The sequence below is a fragment of the Tympanuchus pallidicinctus genome, unplaced genomic scaffold (genome assembly GCF_026119805.1).
Source record: "Tympanuchus pallidicinctus isolate F22 unplaced genomic scaffold, pur_lepc_1.0 scaffold27, whole genome shotgun sequence".
NCBI lineage: Eukaryota > Metazoa > Chordata > Aves > Galliformes > Phasianidae > Tympanuchus > Tympanuchus pallidicinctus.
Genome location: NW_026294744.1, coordinates 6,143,485 through 6,159,853, shown reverse-complemented (window position 1 = coordinate 6,159,853; position 16,369 = coordinate 6,143,485). Strand labels below are relative to the sequence as shown.

At 40.8% G+C, this 16,369-nt stretch overlaps 2 protein-coding genes across 13 annotated transcripts in view; both read right to left on the bottom strand.

Moving 5' to 3' along the window:
• Positions 1-1,255, bottom strand: part of ARFGAP3 (ADP ribosylation factor GTPase activating protein 3) — a 32,856-nt gene extending 31,601 nt beyond the window's left edge. Inside the window, exon 1 of one of the 2 annotated variants that reach the window (XM_052690649.1) lies at positions 1,089-1,255. In XM_052690649.1, the coding sequence (XP_052546609.1) occupies positions 1,089-1,157 (69 nt within the window). In that variant the 5' untranslated portion in view covers positions 1,158-1,255. Of the gene's footprint in view, positions 1-813; positions 952-1,088 lie in introns of those variants that run through there. The other variant, XM_052690651.1, reaches the window with a different exon arrangement.
• A 6,154-nt stretch (positions 1,256-7,409) lies between these two features.
• PACSIN2 (protein kinase C and casein kinase substrate in neurons 2) overlaps positions 7,410-16,369 on the bottom strand; it is a 58,875-nt gene continuing 49,915 nt past the window's right edge. For 8 of the 11 annotated variants that reach the window (XM_052690652.1, XM_052690653.1, XM_052690655.1 and 5 more), the window contains exons 9-12: positions 16,109-16,233; positions 15,424-15,540; positions 14,279-14,475; positions 7,410-9,232 (exon numbers count right to left, since the gene is read on the bottom strand). In XM_052690652.1, the coding sequence (XP_052546612.1) occupies positions 9,120-9,232; positions 14,279-14,475; positions 15,424-15,540; positions 16,109-16,233 (552 nt within the window). In that variant the 3' untranslated portion in view covers positions 7,410-9,119. Of the gene's footprint in view, positions 9,233-14,278; positions 14,476-14,603; positions 15,541-16,108; positions 16,234-16,369 lie in introns of those variants that run through there. The other 3 variants (XM_052690660.1, XM_052690661.1, XM_052690662.1) reach the window with 3 other exon arrangements.

The window sequence follows — 16,369 nt, the reverse complement described above, 5'->3', positions numbered from 1 at the left end:
TAGCAGGGGCGTTGAAACTAGATGATCACTGTAGTCCTTTTCAACTCAGGCCATTCTGATTCTATGAGGTGAGCTGGTGGCAACAGCACCTTTTGCTCAAGAAAGCTCTTCCTACCTGGGCATGGGAAAGCTGTGAGATGTGAGTTACTGAAGCTCCTCATAAGCCTTTCCTTCCTACCTGAGTTACTGTCCAGAGTAGGTAACTGAGTTACCTACCGGAGCTACTGTCATCCGACTGCACACAAATGACAGCTTTCAAGCAAACCTGGTCCGAACGAGAGCAAACGTTGCCTCAGTCCAACTCTGCCAGCACTGTACTGAATCCCTTCGAGGTATCACAGCAGCACAGCCAGGTGAGCCCGACACGCCTGAGCGGCCCCGGACACCACCGCTCAGGCTCGGCAGAAGGCAGAGGGCTCTGCACGGAGCTGTGCGCCCTGCCGGCAACAGGCAGCAGCGGGCCTGCGTGGCTCCAGCAACGGCGTGATGGGAGCGTTGCAACACCGCTCCATCTCTTGGGCACGGAGCTCAGGAACTGCAACTAGGAAAGCGGCTCAGGAGCTGGAACTAGGAAAGCAGAAAGGGGGGACCTGAAGGACGGGGATCTTTCCTCGCTTTAGAAACTAGCTCAACTGCCGACTGTCTCTTTTCTTTAGTCTCCGTGCTCTGCGGAAGCAGGCAAAGCCCCACTGCCTGTACCCTGCACAAGAGCCGGCCGGCCCCGACACTCTCACAGCCGCACGTCCTACGCAATACCACGGCCGCTACACCGCAGGTCAAGTCCTCACTGGCTGACCTAAAGGCAACACCTACGTTTGTCACCAAGGAAGAAATCGTGTCTGTTCGATGGAGAAACACCCGCCATGCCTTGGCTATCTCGGGGCGCGCTGCTGCCCCCCGGTCGTTCCAGTCACCGAAAGCGCCGGGCCCCCGCCGTGCAGCCCGGCCGCAGCCGTGCCATGTATCCGGACAGCCGCCCCGCGCGGCCCAGTCCCGCCGAGACACGCGCCCCGCCCCGCCCCCCGCCAGTGCGACGTGTCACAGCGGCGGAGCGCGGCCCCTACCGCGCCGAGTCCCGGCGCCCTCACCTTGTTGGTGGGCACGGAGCGGAGCCGCTTGAAGATGGCGCCGATGTCCTGCTTGCTGGGCTCGCACATGGCGGGAGGCGGGGGAGAGGCGCGAGGGTCGCCAAGCGAAGCCGCCGCCGCCGCCACCCGCTTCGCTGTCCGGGCCGCGCCGCCGCCGAACGCTCCGCCCCTCCTGCCGAGCGGCCACGCAGCGGGCGCGCGCACAGGGCCGCCCGGCGGGGCGCGGCTTGCAGCCGCCGGCGTGGCGCAAGGGGGCGCCGGTTGCCATGGGGACGCGCGACCGCGCCGCGTCAGCGCCTGGCGGCGGGAGGCGCCCGGGCTGAACGGCGGGCAGGGCCGGTCGTCGGCTGCGTGAGGAGATAAAACGTGGGAGAGCGACAGCAGCTCCGATTGCTGGTCTGGAAAAAAGAGAAGTGGGACATGTTGTTACACTGTGAACAGAACGGTTTCCACTCCTGGACACGGCGTGTTAGTTTCAAGCATTGTGAATAAACGTGAGGAGATGGGCATTTCCTCTGGGCACTCACACTGAAGTGTGCAACTTCAGGGACAAATCTTAGCATCTCAGTACTGTTGTTCAACCTCCCCTCACTCTCATCACATGTAGTGGAAGGACTACACACTACCCGCACATGAAACAGGGTTAGGGCAAATTTTCCTAACGTGTTTTTGTATAATAGTCTAGGTTCTGGGGACCTCTGCAGAGTGGCTGCTCTAACCTGTTGAAAATAGGGCCATCAATAAGTTATCTAGGGCCCAAAAGGTCCACCTCCACCTTACATGGAAATCTGTCTTCAGGCCCTGGCCTTCACCCTCCATAGGCATCCATACATTCTGCACATGTTCTCCAGATTTGCTTGCCAAACCCCATTGGGCTGCATGAGGATTGCCAGCCTACAGCTGCTGGCCTCTCAGGGAGAAAAAGTTGCCAACAGATTTCCACCTAAGAAAGTTTATTATGTCAGCTTCATAAGTACTGAAAGGGAAAGAAAAACAAAACAAAACAAAAAAGGCAGGAGAGGTACTATCTTGCTAGCTAAGTGGAAAAATCAACGTTGGAAAAACAAAATCTGAAGACTAAACCATGTGGCACAGCCCCCGGAAGGGACAGTCCTTGTTACTGTCCTGCACTCTCCTCAGCCACACTACCACTTCCCCAAGCAATGCTGCTCAAAGGCAGCTAGTTCCTGCCACTACAGCAGCCCTGCTAAACTGGAGTGCACAGGCAACACCATAGGCTGTTGGTTATTTCAGAACTGACTCTTATTTCAGGAAGTGGTTCATCTCTGCCCTAGTGTCAAAATGTCAAAAACCTGCTAGTTAGTTATTCAGAGCCACTTTGCACACACTGCACAAGACTCCATCCTTGACTGTGTTCATTAACACACTCTGTACCGTCTCTGTCTCACACAGCGCCTCTATCCCAAGGCCATACTCTGCCATTCAGATAAGTGGGTGTGCAAACTAGACACACCCGTTGCAGCCTGCAAGCTCAGCTGATTGCCAGCAGGTGAGCTCTACACAAGATGCAAGAAAAGCATTTAGCACATACATGGGAACTTGAGGGATGTAAATGTGACCTGAGGCAATATTAAAAGCAAACTCTAGACTTGGGGAAACAGGTGATACAACAAATGGACATAGAAGCAAGGGCTGAGCTATCTACATCTACTGGGGAACAGGCAGTGCTTGTAATTCACTGCCTGCTCTTGCAATTTGAATATTTTTAAAAACTACCCTTCAAGGGTGCCTGCAGGTGCCTGTAAACTGAGTGCTGGAATGTCCTCTACTTTGGAGTTAGGTGCAGTACAAATCCTTAAGCAGAGACAGTAGTAGAGCAACACTATGAGCAAAGCTGATACCACTCGTGTCCTCAGCCCTCAGCAGATTTTCATCTGGACTGTTGTGGCTTAACCCTGGCTGCTAGCATAACACAGCTGCTCACTCACTCTGCACTCCCACCAGGAAGGGGAAAGAATTGGAAGGACAAAAGTGAGAAAAGTCATGGGTTAAGATAGACAGTATAACAAGAGAAAAAAAAAGGGGGGGGAAAAGGGGGGGGGGAGGGGGGGAGGGGAAGAAGCAAAAGAAAAAGAAGAAAAGAAGTGATATAAAACTATATCACTACAAGCTGATGCAGCAACCCTGATGAACTTCCCCTCAGCTTTAATTGTTGTGCTGTGTGGTGGGGGATATCCCTCTTGGTCACTCCGGGTCAGCAGTTCTGGCTGTGCCCCCTCTCAGCTCCTTGCACACTCCAGCCTACTCCCTGGCAGAGCAGCGTGAGAAACAGAAGAGCACTGCTCAGTATCGATTACAATATTAGTGTGTTATCAACACTATTTTCATCACACATCCAAAACAGAGCACCGTATGAGCTATTACAAAGAATATTAACACTACACCAGTCAAAAGAGAGCACAGCAACAAAAAACTGTCAAGTCTGAATGTGCATTCATTCTCTGGATCCATTATCCACAGAAAGCTGTACTGCCATTTGCTTTCTACTTGAGAAAGAATGCCAATTTGTTCAAGGTATTTTGGAGACAGCCTCATTGTCTTTACTTATGCTTGGTTTTCTTTGGGAAACTTGGAAACACTGAGCAAAGTTTGTTACTGCTCACATCTGCGTTGTGCATAACAATAATACATCGCTTCGTGGCAGCTGCAGCTCTAGAAATTCAAGGCCAGCCTCTCTCTTGCAAATGATATCCTCAGTGACACGACATGGTCCCAGACACATATCATTCCAGACTACATAATCCATCCAATCTTCTCCTTGGAGCAGAAAGCATCTAAGTGTCTAGTCCCACAATATGGAAATGAAGTTTAGCAGTGTTAAACTACATTAAAAACCAGTTGAAACCAGTTCTACATATCAATAATATACTTTTATTTAGTAATAATGTATTGTTTGTACTGATAACATCAAGAAGCATAACCACTTCGTCACATAGGTGAGTTTTCTTGGAGCTTTCTGATCTTGAAAGTAGTCCATCTCAACAGCATTGTCCAGTACAAAGCCAAAAAGTTACAATAATATAATTTTCAGACAAGTCCACTGCATAGACAATATTCAGTTGTGCTTCTGTAAACCTGTTTGCATTAGGAATGCAAGAGACTTGCAAAGTCGCATTTAGAAGCAGCATCCCACTGCAAAACCTACCTATGTTGGCCGCATGATAGCATTTAATCTTTGGCAGGGCAATCAAATTTCTGCATCTTCTGCTTCAGGTTCCTAGAAATATCTATATCATAATACACAATCACTTCACAATTAATACAGTTGCTACTTGATTGAGTTAAAGCTTCATGGGTCATGCAGAGAGGTGACCTAGCTGAAGTAAAGGTAACCTGGATTTTCAAAACGTTCTTGTTAATCTCCCTCATAAAAACCTAGATTCATTGCCATCAAATAAGGAAATGATCATTTAACAAATTAGTCACTGACCACCATAACAAACAGTGGGAGGTTGCCAGTGTGTTGCCCAGAGGACTCATGCTTGAACATGTAATTTGTATATTTACCTGTGAGAACGGTAAATAGGAAGGTAGTGGTTTATTGAACTACTTACATTTACAGAAGTAAAAAAAAAACAACCACAAACAAACAAACAAACAAAAAACCAGTAGAAATATCTTGTATAATACTAACTAGGTAATAAAGCAGCAAGTAAATTTCAGAGTCCAATGCAAAATAAAAATACAATTTTTATTAAAAATAAAATAAAAAGTCTGCACTTCTCTAATGGGGTCACAATTAGCTACAAGAAAGAATGGTTGTCTTTCTGGAACTAATTACAGGATCACTTTTCTGACCTACTTCGTCTACTTCTGTATGAACAACAGTTGTTGACAAAGCAATGAATGGAATGTTCAAAATAACTTTTTCTTGTTTCACAGAACAAAAGAAACAGATCACTGACAGCTTGAAATACTGTGGCTGAAGCGTCGTTGCATGCTGTCCTATTTCTATGCTCTTCCCAAGGCACCCACAATGTGCTACTGGCACAGATCTCATCCAACCTACAACCAGAGGTTGTTACACTCTCTGAAATGTGAACAGCGCTCAATAGAGCCTCTGGTCTACAAAGGTATTCTCTGAATGGAGGGTTCAAGAACCCTCTACGGTATTTTCGAAACTTTTTGCTAGAGGATTGATGTCACATCCCCTAGGAATCCGTATTTCTAACAGGAGAAAGGAAGTAAGGCAGGCTGAAAGCAATATATGCTTACCGTCAGCAGGCAAACTGTTAGGTGTCAAATACACTGAAGTGATTTTCTACTGCAGTAATTACTGCATGACCTTTCTTATGCTCTGAAATTGCTTTTTACATTATAATTCAAACAAAACCAGTAGGTGAAAGTATCTTACATTATCAGGAATAACTCGTCCTCACAGATCAGGAGCAGGCTCTGTAGATTCCTTCAAAGTGACCGCAGTTAACAAGCTGTATGATATTCTGAGGTAAATGACTAACTTTGCCAAACCAGAAAGGTGGGAGAAAGATTACAGGATGATTATGTAACCTCAGAGTTAATTTTTAAAAATAATAGATGCGACTCTAGGAGAACAGGAGACACTGCTGCTCAACATCCAACCTTCTTTACATCATCTTCTGTTTTCTTCCTTTTCTCCTTTGTTTTACAATTATATATATATCTATATCTATATATATATATAAAATTTTAATCGCCAAGATCATGTCAGATCTGTGGTTTCCCCTTACAAGACTCAGTGTTTCTCCTTCTCGCCAATTCTTAAGCCTGCTTTAATTTTCTTCTTTGCAAGTGTTATGAATAAAGGCTTCATTGGAAGAAAGACAACAGAACAAAAATATTCAGGTCAGCTATGGCAAAAAGAGTTTTAGCATGTCAGGCCAACTCCACAAATATCTCAACAAGAGATAACAGCAATGGATTGGATTGTTATACCAAGATATTACGAGTTACAATGTGGTTATATTGAGAGTGTATCTTTGCTTTTACACTCTGTATACGTACACCAAATTTGCAGGCAACAATATAAAATTATAGATGCAAGTAAATTAGCAGTCTGAGGAAAAAACGTGCTAAAGTTCTCAAAGTCTCAACAAAGGCAACAAATGAAGAAGAATGTCAATATAGCTTATGTGTATAACTACACATAAGGAATTGCTGGTCTTTACACATTGTCTAAGAAAATAGCCTACTATTTTTTCCCCAGAAAGACAACCATACCAATATGGCAACCATATTGAGGGGGGGGGATACAACACTTGCTCTGTGAGGAGAAGCTGAGGAAACAAAATTTGTTCAGCCTGGAGAAGAAATGATTCTGGGGTCCCAGAAGCAGCCTCGCAGCAGCAATTTGGAGGCTACCAAGACACCGGCAGACTCAAGCACAAGCTCAAGCACAGCAGAACAAGACACGGGTTCCAACTGCAGGTAAAGCCAGGGGAGAAAGAACACCATTATAGAATCATAGAATCACCAAGGTTGGAAAAGACCTAAAAGATCATCCAGTCCAACCGTTCACCTATTCCCAATAGCTCCCACTAAACCATGTCCCTCAACACAACATCCAGCCTTTCCTTGAACACCCCCAGGCTCGGTGACTCCACCACCTCCCTGGGCAGTCCGTTCCAGTGGAATAAAATATCATTATAATGATAATTAAGCATTGTAAGTGCTTGAACAGAGAGCTGAGAAAACAGCCTTTGGAAGTTTTCCAGACCAGCTCTCAAGACTTGAGCAACCTAGTTTGAATGTGGAGTTGACTGTTAGATCAGCCACTGGACTAGAGATCTCCTGTGGTTGCTTCCACTTAGATTCTATGATTACTAAATTTGACGCCCAGCATAAAGAACTGGATTATTTAGATTAAAAAATATAGATGTGAGAGACATGATCAAACTTCTGGCTAGCAATCACAAACACGACTATGTTAACTGCTAGCAGTTAGCAAAAAAGAACACCAAAAAAGAAAAGACCTCTCTCACAGAAGGTAGAAGAGACTCAGATATTACAAAATAAAACAAACAAACAAAAACTTAGTTTATCCAATCTGTATCAAACTTGACAATACCATGGAAAGCGCTCTCGTAAGTACATTTAGCGTACCCACAGAAGACATCAATCTCCTCTTCCACAAACATTTTGCTGCAGCATCTAAGAGCTGTTGTGCACTATGCCTAAGCAGCACAGTGCAACTGCTGGCATGCCCATCTTTATGACTTCCAGATAATACAGACTTTGTCATCTTGAATTGCAATCAGGTGTACTATTTGCTTTAAGAGAGTATTTTTTACATACATCGCAAGATGAAGTGCATTCTGTGCATTTAAGAGATTAACAGATTTTATTGTTTTCTAAAATATATTACAATATAGAGACCCAAGGCAGTAATTCCTGACAGATTTAGTAACCATTTTGTGAATGAATAATTATGTTTTCCTTGACATACATACATCCACTTTCAGAGCTTGCACATTTTAATGCATTGAACATTATGACTAAGTATATCTATACATTTGAAAAGCAAATGATAAAATCCAAAACTACCAACAGTGTTTAATAATTACCTCAAAATAGATTTGTTAGCTTCATTACAGTGTAGATTCCTAAAGTAGCATATCTACTCACCTGATACTTGATTTTTATTTTTATTTTTTTTAAACACAAATCTGTTGTAATTTACAACCCAGTTTTAAATGTCACAAATGCAAACTATTTGGCACTGTTACAGACAACCGAGTTGTAATTGCAAACAAATGTAGTTTTTACAGTGTTCTGCTACAATAATCCATGTAAGGACTAAGGCTAGTTTATATGTTGACCCACAAATTTATCCACATTACAGATTTTGAGTATGTTAGTGTGTTTCCTGTACTTCTGAAAACCTAATCACAGAATATTTTGTCCATAGTACAGTAATGAATATGGCAAGAAAGCAGATTTAAATATACCTATAATTTAAACTCTTATAAGTCTAAATCTTATCCACATCAAAAGGTTTGATAACTAATAGCCATGCTCTTTATATTTTGGAATATCAAATTGTATGTACATATACACAACAGATAGCCTCTTAATAAAAAGCATTTTCAGTCTATTTTACAATCTTTGTTCAAAAAAAAAAAAATCAGTCTTCACAGATTTAACATTTCAAATCACAAAAAAAAATCATTAGCAGTTAGGATTTTTTTTTTTCTGCACACTTGTGCTGGAAACAGATAGCATTCTGGGGCTTATGTATGATTTATCTCTTTGTTTATATAGAGCTACTTAAGATCTACAATGAAAACTCATTTAAGTGCCAAACCATATAAACAACATTCATAACAGAATCCCAACCCATGACACCTGCAGATATCTCTGTTACAAATAACCTTCTGTAACAGATAGTTATTACATATAATATCTGTTTTACAACTTCGAGTCATGCTGACAACATTGAAAGATTACTACAACATGGAAAGAGTTTTCATTCAGTCAACTGCTGACTAAATCTATGTCATAATTTAAGTATTATATGATCGAGCACACAAAAAGATGCTTACCTACATAGCATTTAAATAAAAAAATACTGCATCTTTCAGACATTGCTAAGAACAAATAGAAAATTAACTAGAATAATCTTAAAAATTCAAGTTGCAAGTTACTGAAGGTCACTTAAAATAACCGATTAAACGTAACTCAGCATAAGCCACATACCTCGGGTAGGATGAGGCACAAGCATAGAAAATGCAAAAATGTTTAAGAGTCACAATAACAGACCATGTGGAAAGAAAAAAAGCTTAGAAAGTATTTTTCCTATCACTATTTTTTCCACCTAACTCCTTTCATTTGCATTGTGCACAAGCTGTGAAAACCACATGAAATCAGTTCTATGTTCTGTCTTTAAATCACCACAATTTCAGTATTGAGCTTTCTCTCCTTTTCATGAAAATATATACACTCTATACATCATTCAACTTCCTCTTGGTTTAAATATATACTGTACAGGCCTGCAGAGCTTTTGTAATGCTTCTGTATTAACTTTGTCCTTTGTCACTGGATTGGTTCTACATAGTTTGCTGGGTATAAACCAACTTGCCCGTTGTCCAGACGTCCTTTGCACCAACCCTGCTCATCTTCATTCTCCATTTTAGTTAACTCATCCCCTGCAAAAAAAAAAAAGCAGCACTGTTAAAAAAATCTATGAACTTTTAAGTGACAATAATAGAAAGCTAACATGACAGTTACCTATTTACATGGCCACTCTTGTTCCCTTGCCCACACCAGCTCCCAGCAGAAAGCCTCTAATCTCTGCTCTTCACACTTTCCATACTAATGCCATTTACTGATTTGCACATGGGATGAAAGACCTCACAATTTCAGAAGAGCAGTGAGAAAGGAGCTACTTTGAAACAAAAACATTACGCTAACAGCATTTCAAAAAGGCAAATACCATTTTAAACAAAATTAAAGAATGCCATTTTTAAACTTATATATGGTGTTATTTTACTAGAAGATCAAAAGCTTGCATATAGCTAAAGATAGATGGTGAGGGATCTGGAGCACAAGGCTTACCAGGAACAGCTGAGGGAGCTGGGACTGTTCAGTCTGGAGAAGAGGAGGGTCAAGGGTAACCTTATCGCTGCCTATAACTACTCGAAGGGAGGTTGTATGAGGTGGGAGACAGTCTTTTCTCCCATGTAACTAGCAATAGGACTAGAGGGAATGGCCTCAAGTTGTGCCAGGGGAGATTCAGGTTGGACATTAGGAAATACTTCTCCAATAAGGAACTGGAACAGGCTGCCCAGGGAGGAGGTGGAGTCACCGTCACTGGAGGTGTTCAAGAAATGTTTAGACACTGTACTGAGGGACATGGTTTAGTAGTCAATACTGGTGACAAATGGACAGTTAGAAAATGAATCTTAAAGGTCTTTTCCAACCTTCGTAATTCTATGATTCTATGAGATGAACACACAAAGATAGTAGTTGTGGACAGTAATACTACCTCTGAGCAAACAGAATAATCCTACACTGGGTTATTAATCCTACCACAACAAAAGGTCAGCACAAATGAAATAAATATTTCATTAGGCTTACTGTCAATATATACTTATCTTAAGAGCTGGTGAAAGATAAGAACATGTTACAAAATGACATACTTAAGAATTCTCTTAAGTAATTCTTGCTGCTTTCCAGTATTTCCACAACCACTACTTAGGTTGTGATGCAGGAGAACTTAAAAGAACCTTATACCTTACTCTGTAGCATCTCTTCTTTCCTCATCTTTCTTTTAACGCCTACCTTTACACTGTTGGGAGTCGGTGCAGAATTGTAGGTGTAAAAAAGTTAACCAAGAACTTGTTTCCTAACTTGAATAGCAAGAGCTAACACTGAATATCCATTCAGGTATTTATGAACTATAAAATAGCCTCATTGTGCACCTCTAATCTTCTGCATTCTCAGGAAATAGTTAAGCATTAGTCTGCAGACTTCAAGATGCTATACACGAGCAAATGAATGTCCACCTCAGCAAAAAGTCCACCAGGGAAATAAAAGGCCACATCATCTGAAATATTTTCACACAGACAACTTCTTTGAATCAAACTATTTCCACAGATGCATGGGATTATATTAACCCATCCCTAATGTTTATAAATACACAAAGTATTACAGAAGTGTCAGTACATTTAGGAGAGCAAAAACTACCCAGACAGTATATATTGAGAAATGGAACAAGCACCATAATATATCTTCTATAATCGCTCTCTTATCTGTAAAAGGATTCAGAGGTCCTTGTGGACAACAAGTTGGCTGTGAGCCAGCAGCGTGCTCTTGTGACCAAGGCCAATAGCACTCTGGAGTGTATTTAAAAGAATATGGCCAGCAGGTTGAGGAGGATGATTCTCCTACTCCACTCTGCCCTGGTGAGGCTACATCTACTGTACTGTGTCCAGGTCTGGGCTCCTCAGTTCAAAAAAGACTGAGTATCCCCTAGAGAGAGTCTGGTGCAAGGGCACAAAGATGACTTAGGGGCCTGCATCATCTCCTGTACGAAGAATGGCTGAGAGACCTGGGACTCTTAGCCATCCCAGGAGCCCTCAGGAAAAGACTGCAAGGTGATCTCATCACTGCTTATAAATATCTGAAGTACAGGAGTCAACTGGGTGGGCCAGCCTCTTTTCTGTGGTGTGTAGTGACAGAACAAAAGGCAACAGGCAAAATCTTGAACATCAGAAATTCCAAACAAACATGAGGAAGAATTTCTCTACTGGAAGGATGACAGACTACTGGAACAGGTTGCCCAGAGAGGCTGTAGAGTCTCCCTCTCTGGAGACATTCAGGATCTGCCTGGACCTTCCCTGTGCAACTTACTGTAGAGAACCTGCTTTAGCAGAAGGGTTGGACCTGATCTCCAGAGGTCCCTTCAAAGCCCTACAATTCTGTGATTCTGGGATCTCTAGTTTGTGAGTCTACCAGATAATAAAAGAAAGGTTATGAACAAATACTTGACTTATGGAGATGTTTTTCAAAATTTTAAACCAGTGATGTTGGAGGTTTATTAAAGTATTATCACTGGCAATCATACGCACAAGATTATAACAGAGTCTTTACAAATGCATGGAGGATAGCATGTATACTAGCTCATTTTGACAACGCTGCCTGGTCTACATTTCCTGTAGCTATTTATCCTCAGCCATGGCAGAACACTAGGCATATGCTAGGTTATGTCCCCTGCAGTTGTACGACTATAAAACCTCTCATAAAATATGGATAAAATTATTCCTCCTCTTTGGAAGCCTACCACATTTGTTTGCCAACAGAAAAAAAAAAAAAATCAGGAAAGAAAATAACAACAACAAAAAAGCAACTGACGTATAATGTATTCCACTAATGAAAAGGAGAGTTTCAAGTCTGCAGAAAAATAGTACATTTGATGGACACTGCACAAAGCCTATATATTACAGCAAGTGGCTAGAAGTGATCACAAAAGCTTTGTAGGCAAATTCTTTGAATAGCTAAGGACTTTCCTCTGGAGAGTATCCTCATACATTAAAACAGATCCCTAACATGCATTAATCGCCTGCTGACAGCTGCTTATGACTCCAGGCATAGTCTGCATAGGAACACAGGAATAGAACACATTCTAAACTGGCTCCTGCCTGATCCAGTCTATTGTACTTTCAGTGTAAACCTAGTCACTTCAATATTTGTGTCTAAAACACTGAATGTTTGACTGCAGGCATTCTGTAATTCTTCTCCTGTAAGGGAGGTTTGTAGCCTAGCACGATCCTTTTCTTCTGATTGATAAAATCATGATCTGCTGTTATAATGTTTTCTTAATGCTCTTTCTTCAAAGGTATTAAGCAGTTTTTAGGTTAGGCCTACATACACCTCTTACTGTTCATACTCGTACTTTTATTCTACAGGCTTCACACTGAGAGCCACTTCATTCAAGTAGTTTAATACTAGTCTAACAGCTGGTGCTAAATGTACAGAATGTTTAACTTTATATATAACCATTACGTGTGTAAAAGCATTACATAATTCTGTCATGGAAAATCTTTATTATTGTAAACCTTTGGAATGCCAGAATGACTTGACAGGTACAATATATAAATCTCAAGGTTAACTTATTTCCATCCCCCATCAAGAAAAAAAAAAGAACGGTTAAAATCTACAGGATGAAGAGTAGTTTCAGCTTCTGTGCACTTCAGAGAAAGCTCCAGATGCTTAGTTACTACTATTCTTCTGTCAGAGCACAATTTAACAAAGTTAAAAGCCAACCCATTTCTCTTCTTTCAAAGTCCAAATTATTTGTCTACAAAGATAAGCCAAAGGTATAGAGTTTTACTATTAAAAAAAGGAGAGAAGTGAGTGAATAGACAGTCTCACCAGAGTTATGGGACTTGTTTAAAAAAAACATTCCCACCTATATGCAGCTCTGAGCACCATCTTTCTCCATTTGCAGAATGGAATACTAACAGTTCACTGATAAGCTACATCACTGTCTTATTTGAAATAAGAACTTTCAGCTCTAACATCCAACACCCACCGCAGATGAAATAGCATAATTCTTATGAATGTTGAAAGGGAAGTGGAATGAAGAGTTTTCTTAGACTTTTTTTTAATCACTTGAATCTTCGAATCCTCTTTGTCTTCTACAACTAAGCTAGCCAGTCATTTAGAGAAGGAAGCAAGCGACAAGCAAAGGTGGAAGGAGTAGACTGACAATCTAATCAATCTCACTTTTACAAACTGAAGTTCTGATAATCTACCATGAAAAAAACATCTTATTCTGCAGCTCCTGCTTAGCAAGCTTTTCATGTGCAGTTTGAGGCAAGACAAGATAGATACCGGAGCTCAAACGGTGCAGATTTTGCCTTGCACCAATAGAGGGTGCTGCCTCTGGATTGGTCAGATAATGAAAAACACTTGGAGTCTCCTGTTAAAGGCTGAGGAAGACGCCCAGGCACTCACTCAGCACACAGCTGCTGGTAGCCCAAATTTCTCAACTCCTACAATCAAGTAAAAAGACTCAAAGGAAATAAAACATCTCAAGAAGGGAGATGTCCAGTCAGTGTACCCTAATATAATGCAAGCCAACAAAACCAAGTAAACAAGTAAAACACAGTAGGGCTACTGTGCATAGATATGCTGAGGAGTGTCGAAGGAGAAAATATTTATCAATCCATGACCAAGTGTCCAGCTTAAAAAAAAAAAACCAACAAAAACACCTTAGCGGTGTAGGAAATAAGAGTTTAAAAAGTGGATGCTCCCAGTTTAGACAGGAAAAAAATATATCAGTTGATTAGATATTGTTTTAAGATGCATAGCTCTAGTCTTTTCCTTTAAATAACATCTTTGTAGTGCTGGCATTTACACACAGCTAAAAGCAGCAGCTGTTACTGTCATCAGCTAGGAAAAGGAGAAAAAGTAATCAACTGCAGCTCCCTGTTTTATTTAGCACAAAATGAATATCCCAAACAGACACATTCCAATACACTCCAAACAGATTACAAGTCAGTACTTTCAAACATGGGATAGCAAGAAGCACTACCAGGAGTGTGGGTTAGACAAGATCCTGTAAGTGGAGTTGTACATTCAGAGAGACAGGTGACTACAGAAAATAAAGGAAATGCTCTGAGTAAAAGTCCTTATTTGCCCCATTTCTCCTTTTGATAAAGTGCTTTAAGAGCACACTGTAAACTTACCTGCTTTAAAGCTGAGTTCATCTTGCTCTTGGCCCTCGTAGTCATAGAGTGCACGCACTCTCACCTCCATTGCAGGAGAAGCATCTTCATCAAATGGATTGGTGTCTCCATTTGCATCAGTGGAAGAAAAGGGATTGTTGGACTCTTCATCAGACCAATCTGTAGGGTAGCTTTGGTTTTTTTCATAGCTGCTAACGCTAAAAACAGATTTTAAATTACTTTTTTCTGCTCTTACATGAAGAGGCTAGAAGTATCTCTGAGATATCAGTTTCCTTAGTTAAGCTTAAACTTCTCTGTAAAGGTTGGCTTTGAAAATTTCTCTCTGCTTATCTTATCTACCTTTAGCTGGCAATACCTTATTCAGAAAAAAAATCACATTCTTACAGTATATTCAAAGTTAAAAAAATAAAAAAGAAAAAGGAAAAAAAAACAGAAATCAAAGACAACTTCCCTATCAACTCCAAGAAATTTCTCTAACAAGAAATCTGTAAAATCTATGAGATTATTTTATCTTTCTCTAGAAAGATAAAAGCTGTGAAGGTAGCACATAAGAGGAACTAGATATTTAAACTACATTCAGAATCGTTCTCTCATTCCTCCGTGCACCCCATACAATACATTTTAACTTTTTGTACGTGGCAATCCACCAATAAAAAGGGTTCATTACAACAGAGTGACAACTTGATAATTTAAAGAAGAATTCACTGCTGAGTACGTGCATGTCATTTAAGACAGTGATATCCTTAGGTAGGCATAATGAAGCAACAGACAGCGTTTTGAAAAGCTCCTAAACAAAAAGAAAGCTATCAAAAAAGCAGACTTATTCAGCACGAACACACATAGGAGTAAAGCTCCAGGAGCATTCTTGTTAGAAAAAAAAACGTCCACATTTTAAAAGACTGGTTTAGGAAGGAAAAAAACAACAGCAGTTCAGCTAGCAACTGCCAATAGGCCCAGTAGTTTCAAACCAAAGATCAAGGCAACAGATGCGGCATCTGTTAGGAGAGACAAGTTAGTTTACAGTGAAGCTTACAAAACCTCTCAAACAGACTTCATGCACCCACTAACATAGCGTTATAGAAGCTGAAAATTGAAAACCCTGGATAGAATAAGTGTAAAAACAATTAAAACAACATTTCACCAACTTTTTGATCTTATTGTCCTCCTTTTCACTGACAGTACTCCCAGTATCTTCTTCATCTTCAAAGGGATTGTAACTTGATTGTACTGACTGCACTGTGTTACTCTGGACACTAAGACTGCTAATTTGGAAAAGAAAGAGCATTATGGTGACCCTATCTGTTTAAGAGTAAAAACACTCATTCGTGTCCCAATAAGTAATTTTTTAGAAGACCCTTTCTCCAGCCATTAAAAAAAAAAAAACAAACACAAAACAACAAAAAGAACCACCAACAAAAACAATTAAGAGTAGCATAAGACCTAAGAAAGTTCTGACAGTCTCATAATATGATACACTCCTCCAGAACTACAGACATTACTTTCTAAGGAAGCTGTTATTAACAGCCACATATAAATGGCATCCAGATTAGTCACTAAGCATTTTGCAAGCTAAGATTTCAAAGAAAAACTGTCATTTCCACAGATAGAAAAACAGCAACAGACCAACCTCCTGATCAGCTACACAGTTCAGTTTCTTATAATCCACAGTGGAGAGACAAATGTAAAATGGAGAATTAATCACCAAAATATTTTGTGAGCTGCAGGAAGCTATTTTAAGAATGCTCACAGACAAGTAACATTTAATTGGCCATTGATCCTATGTCTCTGTTATCTTAAATAACTAAAAATAACTGAAAAAAAAATAAATACCTGCTATGTTTGTTAGGCTGTGAAGCTTGATCTCCTGTCTGATTAATACCGGTCAGAGTCACTCCATCAGAAGCTTTCTTCTTTTCTCTTCTGCTCAGAGTGCGATTCAGATCTGCAGACCACTCCTATCAATGAATGTACAAAGCGATTGAGAAATGTAATGGAGCGCTAATTATCACATTTAATTTTTCAGACTGTGTTATGAAGCATATATTTATACAGCCTTACAAATAGTTATTGTAAAGACAAGTTACTCTACGT